The 11,138-nt window shown below is 31.8% G+C and overlaps 1 protein-coding gene across 2 annotated transcripts; it reads left to right on the top strand.

Moving 5' to 3' along the window:
• The first annotated feature begins 956 nt into the window (after positions 1-956).
• LOC134681750 (uncharacterized) lies at positions 957-10,795 on the top strand. Of its 2 annotated transcripts, XM_063541391.1 has the most exons (5): positions 957-1,084; positions 2,701-2,724; positions 6,092-6,397; positions 9,117-9,228; positions 10,635-10,795. In XM_063541391.1, the coding sequence occupies exons 1-5, from the start codon at positions 1,036-1,038 to the stop codon at positions 10,786-10,788; spliced, it is 645 nt and encodes a 214-aa protein (XP_063397461.1). In that variant the 5' UTR covers positions 957-1,035; the 3' UTR covers positions 10,789-10,795. The 2 variants fall into 2 exon arrangements, with proteins under 2 accessions (XP_063397461.1, XP_063397462.1); XM_063541392.1 differs by lacking the exon at positions 2,701-2,724 and having other exon boundaries at positions 971-1,084.
• The last annotated feature ends 343 nt before the right edge of the window (positions 10,796-11,138 follow it).

The raw sequence follows: 11,138 nt of genomic DNA, 5'->3' as shown, positions 1-11,138 counted from the left end.
GTTACACTAGATTTTTTTTTTATTAAACACAAGGAGATTGTTGATGATAAGAGAAACATTTTTAATAACTTGTTGAACGGGATATTGTTTGATATCCTGCTGTTAATTAAGTTTTGTGGGAAAAGGAAATCGGGCCAAACCAAAATATTTCTGTCTTAAATTTGAGACTGTTCCTCTGGTATCGTTCGCCCCTCTAATATAGCAGATGAGTTTTGTGACAATATACCCAGCAGGTTACCATTGCGAATGATTTGTATATTTTTACTTCCCTTCATAACAACGTTTTTGATATTATCAAAATAGTACAATTATGTTTGCATTTACAGATGACTAAGCGATCAGCAAACTTTGACTTGACAATTAGATACCAGAGTGTACATAAGTATCAAATTATAATAACAGGATGAGTTTATAACCATAATTGGACGATTTTCATCTTTTAAGGTATTATTAAATAAAATCGTGATGCTAGAATAATATGACACATGACAGCAAAAGCATGGTTGAATAAATTTATCCTAAACTCGCTTATCTTGACAAATACTTGGATTGTTACCTACTAGTATTTGTGTTACTATCATTTTGAAAAAACATATAAGCTACATCATCTAAACAGAATGATTTTAAATGTGCAAAGAAATAAAGAAAATTGACATTTTTTACCCGTCAGCATAAATTTTCTTTGATATATTGTTGATAAAGTTTTATTCAAATAATTTAATATGAAAAAAAACGAAGTGAACCTCTTTACATACTGTTTGCATCTAAACTGTTTTTTGTAAATAATATGGCCTTGAAAATTTTAAGGTCAATTTGACTATTGAATTGTTAAATCAAATTATATGAATTGTGTAAAATTAACTGTGAGATACATATGCATATTTATGATAGTTAAGTCTGAAAACAATTTCTGCTATATAATACGAAAATAATAGTTCTAACTCGTTTTATCATTCATTTCCATATAAAAAGCTGTCAGCCAGTAAACATCACCTATCCAAGTTAGATACACGTATATTCGCAACAAACGGAATAATGTGGATTAATTTAGTTTGCCTTTTATCAATAGGAGCATTCTGTTCAGGTATGAAGCTTACCAATATTACTCTCTAGAATAGTTATCAAAGGTACCAGGATTATAATTTAGTACGCCAGACGCGCGTTTCGTCTACACAAGACTCATCAGTGACGCTCATATCAAAATATTTCTAAAGCCAAACTAGTAAAAAGTTGAGGAGCATTGAGGATCCAAAATTCCAAAAAGTTGTGCCAAATACGGCTAAGGTAATCTATGCCTGGGATAAGAAAATCCTTAGTTTTTCGAAAAATTCAAAGTTTTGTAAACAGGAAATTTATTAAAATGACCACATTATTGATATTCATGTCAACACCGAAGTGTTGACTACTGGGCTGGTGATACCCTCGGGGACGAAACGTCCACCAGCAGTGGCATCGACCCAGTGGTGTAAATATTTATCAAAGGTACCAGGATTATAATTTAGTACGCCAGACGCGCGTTTCGTCTACATATGACTCATCAGTGACGCTCATATCAAAATATTTCTAAAGCCAAACTAGTAAAAAGTTGAAGAGCATTGAGAATCTAAAATTCCAAAAAGTTGTGCCAAATACGGCTAAGGTAATCTATGCCTGGGATAAGAAAATCCTTAGTTTGTCGAAAAATTCAAAGTTTTGTAAACAGGAAATTTATTAAAATGACCACATTATTGATATTCATGTCAACACCGAAGTGTTGACTACTGGGCTGGTGATACCCTCGGGGACGAAACGTCCACCATCAGCGGCATCGACCCAGTGGTGTAAATAGTTATCAAAGGTACCAGGAGTATAATTTAGGGATCCAAAATTCCAAAAAGTTGTGCCAAATACGGCTAAGGTGATCTATGTCTGGGATAAGAAACATTATATAACAATATGATAAACCATCGACAGTGCAACGCTCTCAATAAAAAAGTTTGATCCTTTAAGATATAATTTGTTGATCAATATCATTTGTTTGTTTGTTTTAAGATTTCCTAACTGTGAACTTTCTATTTTTTCTACCGATGTAAGAATATTTTTTTCCGAATGTTTGTGATACAATGTAGCTACAACAGAAGGCAAATTATAAGACAGGTTGAAAAAAGAAACTTTCATTTGTCGTTCTATTCCTGTTAAACTTTTGTGATTGTAAAGCTATGATAATTCATTACTGACAGCGGCTAGGCTTAGGGTTCTTTTGTAGCAAAAGTTTGACAGAATCAATTAACAGGAAAAGAACGACAAATAATAGTTTCTCTTTTCAACTTCCTTCTTGATTTTATTTTTGTAAATCTGCGAATCATGAATAACTTCAAATTCCATGAAATTAACACCAAAATTGAAAACAAATTGAAGTATTGCATTGTTCCCATGTTATCAACGCCTATATAGCTGACCTTTTCACAAATATCATCACAGAAGGTGTTGGTTAGTAGTTTTCATCTCCAACGGTATAAGGGCATGGTAATTGTTTTACAAAAAGGGAAGTTTGCACGTCGACTATACCGAACAGGGTACATAAATAAGATAGTAAGTTGCACATATTCGGACAAATGCTACACCAGTCTGATATCAAGAGATATCACGGCATCCATAGTACGAAGACTCATCCAACACTGTGCGATAACAATTAAATGGTTCTGTCCTTTCCATTCACAGGAACGCCGTTAGATGACAAAATAGGTATGTTATTTTTTTAATATACATTGCAACTATATTGAACAATATTGTCAACGAATCATGCATGTTTACTGCAATATAGTTATGAAATCATCGCATGCATATCTATGCTTTACTTTTATAAACTATAATACTTTAAACCAAAACAAATGTACACAGACTTGATTCAGTTTTTTGGGAAAAAGAAAATTTCAATTATATATATTGTCTTTTAGCATATCACTGTCAAATTAACATGACTATTTGCTACAATCGTATTCATAAAAAGTAAAATAAAAAGAAAACTTACCTCCAAGGAAAATTACAAAAGGAAAATCCAATGTCAAACAAAATAAGTATCAACTAATTAACATATATTCTTCTGTTTGTTTAAAACTTTCACATTAGAATACAATTATTTATAAAGTTGATACATATGTTAACAACGTGATAATTTTACTGGTCTGGAATTAGCATGATTGCAAATATAATGCACGGGACACTTATACACTTGTCGACATAACATAATAGGTCCGTTTTCAGGTTATGAGATTCCATCAGATTATCTCGCTTGATTTGTATTCACATGTTTCCAAATTAATTCACGAGTTAAAGGCACCTCTTATTTAGTTTAGTCATTTTTTTGTTCATGTCTTTTACTTACCTTTACAAAAGAGTGAATATACTGAAAAGGCTCGTTTTACCAATCATTAATTTTATGTTGATAGTTTTTAATATAAAGCGTTACTACACATAAACTTAACATGATAAACTAAACCGAAAATACCTGTACACCTTACAAACCTTAATACACCAAATATGCTTTAATGACATATCCAACAGTTTATTTATGACGGTGAGAAGTTTTCCCCGTAAAGATATTTCATTCTTCAATTGACGGAGAAAAATATTTTGCCTCAAACAATTTTTGTTGTTGATTACGTTTTTGCTAAAAATACTGCTGAAAATTGAACATTTTTGCAATTTTGAAGAAACAAACGTTTTTTATTTAAAAATAATTAAATATGATTTTTTAAATCAACGTATAATTATATAATGGGGCTCAAATTGAAGCAAAATAGTTCAAGATGGTTAAAAAAAATCTAGCTCTACCATTTAAAGAATTAATTCTTACCTAAATAAAGTCAAAAACGTTATGGTTAACCCCCAAAAACGGCAAGAAATGAACATTTGAAATGCACATTTTAGATTTTATTTAAATATTTCTAACGGTGTCGATTTGACCAAAATAAGATATGTTTTTCTTTGAAAAAAAATAGAACGTCATAACGTTTTGAAAAATATTTGTCACCATACTCGTTTTCGATAAAAGTCGAGTAATATAATATTGTTTACTCAATCCCATCCGTAAGCCTCACAAATTGCGCCAAAAATTAAGACGTTTCGGGACTAAACGTTATATTTCCCCGCTAATTTTGCAAAGGCAGTTCGACGGTGTTGCAGACAAATGCATTTTTACACTGTAAATTTGTTGGACAGTTGTATCTATAGCACTCATATCGCATCTTCTTATTTACAATGGACCAGTATCTGTACGAAATAAAAATTCAGTTAGCTTTACTTTTGTGTTCGTTAAAATTGTGAAACCCGGATGTGAAACTTGCAAACTATTAACCCGAAACATTCAGTCGTTATATTCCGCTGATCTACGACTACTACCTCGAAAGTAGGTAAGATCGATTACGAAGAGGGACTGAATTATTCGGGTTAGCTAACAATGGAATTATAAACTATTAAAATAGTCCCCTGCTCTGGTATACGGTAAATCATCCTTCTTTTCAAACAAACGAATTACACGTTAGAAATCCGTTTGTGTGTGTCGGTCTATAGTACAAAGCAGGGTTAATTTTCATATTATATTTACATTTGATGTTTTTGATCTGATTATTCATTAAATATGCCACTTGACGTCCGTCGTCCATAATCATTATTTATTTTACCGTTACTTTACAAAGAAGTGTTTATATTACACTGTATATATAATTGCACATATCGAAATCATTAAAGAGCACGTGAAATTTTGCAACAAAAAACTTGTCTAAAATCTCACCGACTCCGTATTATATACTCATGTTGCAGTTGTGGTTTTTTTCTTTACAGGCTTCTACATGTAGCTACAACAAAAATCTGTATGTTGACTCTTAGTACTTTGAATTATCTGTGTCGTTGGGTTGCTGTCGTATTAATGTTATTTTCCACCTTAACGAGCCTGACTGCCGTGGTTTTACGCTTCAAATAAAATACCAAAACTGGAATACTGTTTGAGACAATTATCAGTTGAGAACTAATGATTATTGTCGTAGGGTTGCTGTCGTATTAATGTATACCTTAAAAATCTTTTTCATAAAAAAGGGATTGTTTGGGTATAGAAATATTCACATCTCTGGACTGCTTCCGTACGACAGTTACGTGTATATATTTGCTAAAATTGGGTGCGGTCGTTTAGGTGCTCGGATGTATAAATTTGCAGCCTCGTTAAGTCGAAATACACATGTCATGTATCCGATGCATAGAGTAAGGAGAGTTTCGCGCTATCTATACGTTAAAATACCATATAAATAAATGGTTGAAGGGATATACGAACTTCGAATAAAATCTCTAAACAACAAAGGTCACATGAATCTTCAAAGTAGTCGCATTTGTTGCGCCTTTTGCAGTTGTAGATGAAAAAAAAACTTCGAATAACAAAACAGATCAGTAAGACATAAACTTGAGATTAAACGAAACGGCCGAAAAATTTTGAATGTTATTATAAATTGTGGCCATTTTTTTCGTGTGTTTGCTTTTACACAGTTATTTTCCCACCTAAACGAGCCTGACTGCCGTGGTTTTACGCTTCAATATATAAGTTATTGCATATATACACAACGGAAATTGTTTTCTGTTCTACTGCCCTCTACATAGTTTGGCTGCATACAATGCAACCACTGATGTAGACTACTATATAAATTATTGGTTATTCAAACAAACGAATTCAAAGAGAAGGATGCGAAAAGAAATTCTAAAATTTTCGTTTAGAAATAAGATATGAAATAATTAAACAAGGTTGAATGATAAAAATCAGTCGACAAAATGCATCTTTTTCCGATATGTAACAGTTTGACGTCGCGAAAATAACTTTTTACTTTAGCAACGTCATTACCTCCCCTGTAACCGTATCGTATGCCCTTAAGATAGTTGAGAATATTTCATACCTTTTTCATGAATTATTAATGCACGTTTATGGTGCAAGGTATATGCTTTGATTCGTCAACAAAAAAAGACTAATATTTAAGTAACAAAGTATTCTTCTCTTCAAAAATTAACTAAAGCTGAAAGTTGCTTATTTGTTCATAAACTGGTCTTATCTGGTCAACTCCTTTTATTTCAGCAATAACTGTAGATGGTAATACATTAATCAATCTTCCAGAACCTATCAAATTAGTATGCAATGTAACAGGTATTACTGAGGGACAGATAGACTGGTTCTTTAATGGCCATATGATAAGTGAACGAGATCCAAGGTGGAAGTCACGAGTACGCATAAACGAGTATGTTACTGACGTACCTGTCAGAATGCTTGCTAGTGAATTGACAGTAAAATATAGTGTGTTAGAAGATCAAGGCATTTATGTTTGTCGCGGTTTCGCAGTGGACCTGTTTTACACCACAAGTTTGAAAATATCTGTTCTAGCAAGTGAGTTATATAAGTTACGTGTCATTTCTACAGTTCAGTTTTGAAAGTTATCAGTAGTCGAATGAACATATCAAAGAATAAACATAGTACAATTACAATTACAATGTTCTGTAATTAAAATATGCATACAAATAATTGAAATACAAGTTTAGGTTCCGATGCATTGTCTGTCTGTGATCAAGAACAACGCATCAATTGTTTTAACACCATATGTAAAGTACAAAAAACAATTTTACAGGTTGGATAAACGTCTCATCCCTTTTAAGAATTTTATGGTAATTTGTAAAAATGCAGCGTTAATCATGCTTTTCAAGAGTTTAGCTATTATAAAATTCTTAAGATTAGGAATATAGGGTAACAACTCGTCTTAAAGTTGAACCAGTTTAAAGCATAACAAAACAGTCGAAACATGCAACTTTTTCCGATATGAGACAGTTTGGCGTCGATCAAATAACATTTTACGTTAGCAACGTCATCATGTAACTGTATCGTTTGCCATCTAATGTAAAGAAATTGAAGAATTATGGAAGGAAAATACCGAAGCAATCAATATACCTATTGCATCAAATCTATTGTAACTCTTTATCTATTATAATTAAAAATGTTAACAAAAGGAAAGCAATGTACTACTGTTTAAAATTCATAACTGCAGGTTACAAACTGAACCCGAGGAAAACACATTAACTAGGAACATTGTTCTAGACCTTAATCAGTTTTTTTTAGATTACTTTGTGAGACCAAACAATTTCCTTTTATTTCATTAAGTTTTCAACACATTATCTACAATATATAATTATATATTCATTAAAAGGCATGCAGAATTTAACGTTGCCTTCTCGGTTGACAAACATGTTCTGATGCATTTAATAGTTGCTGCCATAACCTCTTAAACTTGTTGGTTTTAGTATGCATACTTGATAATGACAGAGAATAACATACTGCAAGTACTTCAATATAAAACATAGAATTTGATATACATGCAAAAATGGATGAAAAAGGCCATCAGATATCAAAGATACATTTTAAAACATAAATCGAAAGAAAAAACCCCACTGAAAACGCCATGACTGAAAAGACTATAGGACTCCCAACAGTTTACAAAATCCAACATTTAGAGCTAAAAACTAAACGACACGAACCCCGCCGTTTCCCTTGGATCATTCAATATCAAAACATGAATGGATGATATCCTATCAAAACATGAATGGATGATATCCTATCAAAATATGAATGGATGATATCCTATCAAAATATGAATGGATGATTTCCTATCAAAATATGAATGGATGATTTCCTATCAAAATATGAATGGATGATTTCACATCAAAACATGAATGGATGATTTCCTATCAAAATATGAATGGATGATTTCACATCAAAACATGAATGGATGATCCATATCAAAACATAAATGAATGATCCCATATCAAAACATGAATCGATGATTTCATATCAAAACATGAATGAATGATCTAATATCAAAACATGAATCGATGATTTCATATCAAAACATGAATGGATGATCCCATATCAAAAACATGAATCGATGATTTCATATCAAAAAATGAATGGATGATTTCATATCCAAACATGAATAAATGATCTAATATAAAAACATGAATGGATGATATTATATCAAAACATTTATGGATGATCTCATACCAAAACATGAATAAATGATCCCATATCAAAACATGAATCGATGATTTCATATCAAAACATGAATGGATGATCCCATATCAAAAACATGAATCGATGATTTCATATCAAAACATGAATGGATGATCTCATATCCAAACATGAATAAATGATCTAACATAAAAACATGAATGGATGATCTCATATCAAAACATGAATAAATGATCTAATATAAAAACATGAATGGATGATCTCATATCAAAACATGAATGGATGATCCCATATCAAAAAATGATTAGATGATCTTATATCAAAATATGAATGGATGATCTTATATCAAAACATGAATGAATGATCTCATATCAAAACATTAATGGATGATTTCATATCAAAACATGCATTTCTCTTCCCCTCTGACGATCCAGCAACTCATTAGGCGAAGCATATAATCTCATATCAAAATATGAATGAATGATCTTATATCAAAACATGAATGAACGATCTCATATCAAAACATGAATGGATGATTTCATATCAAAACATGCATTTCTCTTCCCCTCTGACGATCCATCAACTCATTAGGCGAAGTATTTTTGTAAGACAGCAAACAGAAGTGTGAAATGATGAAAAAGAAAAAAAAAGAGTTATCGACAGCTACAAAAAATATAGCCCATATGCCATATGCTATATGACTACTTTAGAACTAATATGAGATAAGCTGTAAGGCGAGTAATAAAAAACTTCTAATGAGCATTTGTTGTGAAAAGACTCGAATCCCCAACAATTAGGCAGGAGAATAGAGATTTCGCCAAATTTCTAGGTTTTGAAATAGGTATCAAAACTAGGGTTTTTTTCTGATAATTTTCCGGCCCTTAGAGCTTCCTGTTCGTGTGAGCCATTAGTCCGTGCTGAATGCCGTAGTTTGATCTATAATTGTTAACTTTAAAAACATAATGACTTGGGTGGAGGGTTGTCTCATTGGCATTCATACAACATATATATGTAGTAAATTAGGTTATTCATGTCAACTTATTATCAATTTACAATGATTATCTTGTACATTTTTTTTTATGTCTTCAAGGTCATGATGCAGTTGAAGAAGAAGGGGCTGTTGAGTCTGTCCCTACAAACAACCCAGATCCATCATCAACGGAAGATGTACAGATCAATGATGTGCATTTGACGACTAAAAAGTATGTATCTACACGTATTAATTTGGAATAAATGGCAAGACATAGTACCCTACCGGGTATTGTCAATGTAGCATTCGGCCCCAGTAATTATTTTTTTTCAATTGTATATGAATAAATATAACATACGTAATATAATATAAATAATAAGAAAGCAATGCATGAGGTTGTTTAATTTGATATTTTCCTTTTGAGCTTATTTGTTAAATCTTTATTATTGTGATTGAGATACTTGTTGTACTTGAACATCCTGTCATTATTGTTTGTGATATTCTCGTATTGTTGTCTTTCATTTTGGTACTATTGAAAACTTGTTTGTTGCTTGTCTTTCATCTTTGCTATGTGCTTTGCATTTTTTATGCCTTTTGATGTTGCTTTGCTACATATATGACGTGGCCCAGTACTTCTGGTGTGCTTTGTATGTATTCCATTTGTGTTTCTTTGTTAAATATTTGTTTTCTGTTTTTGTAGTGATTGAGATTGTAACACATTGTTGACTGCTGACTTTTTAACATTTTACCTATCATTGCGGTTTTGTTCACGCCTCGTTGTCAATATAATTGAATTTAATGCAACTTTCATACAATTGAGAGGTTAAGATAGCTGTAGCACGAGTTGGTGCAGTCCTCTATTTTCTACATCAGAAAATGCCTTTACCAAGGAAGGAATGTAGCAGTTTTATCCATTCGTTTGATGTGTTTGAGCTTTAAATGTTACCATTTGAATAGCTTTTTCCGTTAGAAATTGTTTTCGAAGTTCAGTATTTGTTTCTACTGGTCGATAGTTCCTTGTACATTGTTGTACCCGAACAAAACTTGTACTTGATCTGTAACCTGTCATGTATTAAATATCCAATCAATATCCTGTCATTCTTGTTTGTGATATTCTCGTATTGTTTCATACGCGTCTGGTGTATGAAATTATAATCCTGGTACTTTTGATAACTAACTAACGCATGCTAAAAAAGAGTACCGAACACAGATAAGTTGTGTTAATTTACCTAGTCAAAGGACCTAAACGCTACGAGAAAAAAATCATCGTACTTAAACAAAATTGCAACTGATCTGTCACTTGTCATGGTTGCACTATATATACCAAATGTCATTGGGGACTTATATCTTTGTTACAAATTAAACATTCAATTTGTATTTTTAAAAATACATTGGTTATTCTTCAATACATTATTTCGGTAAAAACAAACCTGATAATCAATTTGAAATGAATGACATTGATATTCAGATGTTAAAGCCTTTTCTAAAAGCAATGAATGAAACTCTACATCAACATATTTTCAACCGCAAACACAAATTTTCATATGATGAGTTACTGTTCATGACCTTATAATATACAGTCAACATATTTTGACTGCTCAAATAGAATGATTTCAATATACATTTCTATACCTTCAGATGCAAGACTGCTACGACGAAAATTAAATCAGAAGACATGACTAGAATGCAATACGAGGTTCTGGTAGAACAGAAGAAGAAGCTCATTCAACAAACTAAATACTACAAACTAATGAATCAGAAGTTAAATTTACGATTTGGCATCAAAGACTGAATAAACTACTGTAAACCAACTTATATTCGCGGATACTGTATTTCGGGTTTTACTTTTTCTTGTTCCCTTCGCTGCTATTTAATTTCGCGATATTCTTATTTCTTAGTGTAGTTTAATAAAAAGAGATCCAAATTTTAAATATTCTACTCGCGAAATTCGCGAAAATAAATCGATCAATTCAAAAAATGTAGATGTGGTATGAGTGCCTATTGTACAGCTATGCACCCAAGACGCAATGTAGTTAAATAAGCCATAAAGGTTGCAGTTTGTCCTTTTCTTACACACTACATGCAGAGCTTGATGATTTTATAATTTTTTCTTGATAAAAAAGGATTCCTTTAACTAAAATT

The sequence above is a fragment of the Mytilus trossulus genome, chromosome 8 (assembly GCF_036588685.1).
Source record: "Mytilus trossulus isolate FHL-02 chromosome 8, PNRI_Mtr1.1.1.hap1, whole genome shotgun sequence".
Classification (NCBI taxonomy): Eukaryota; Metazoa; Mollusca; class Bivalvia; order Mytilida; family Mytilidae; genus Mytilus; species Mytilus trossulus.
Note: the sequence above shows the minus strand (reverse complement) of the source record. Positions and strands in the feature narration are given on the sequence as shown.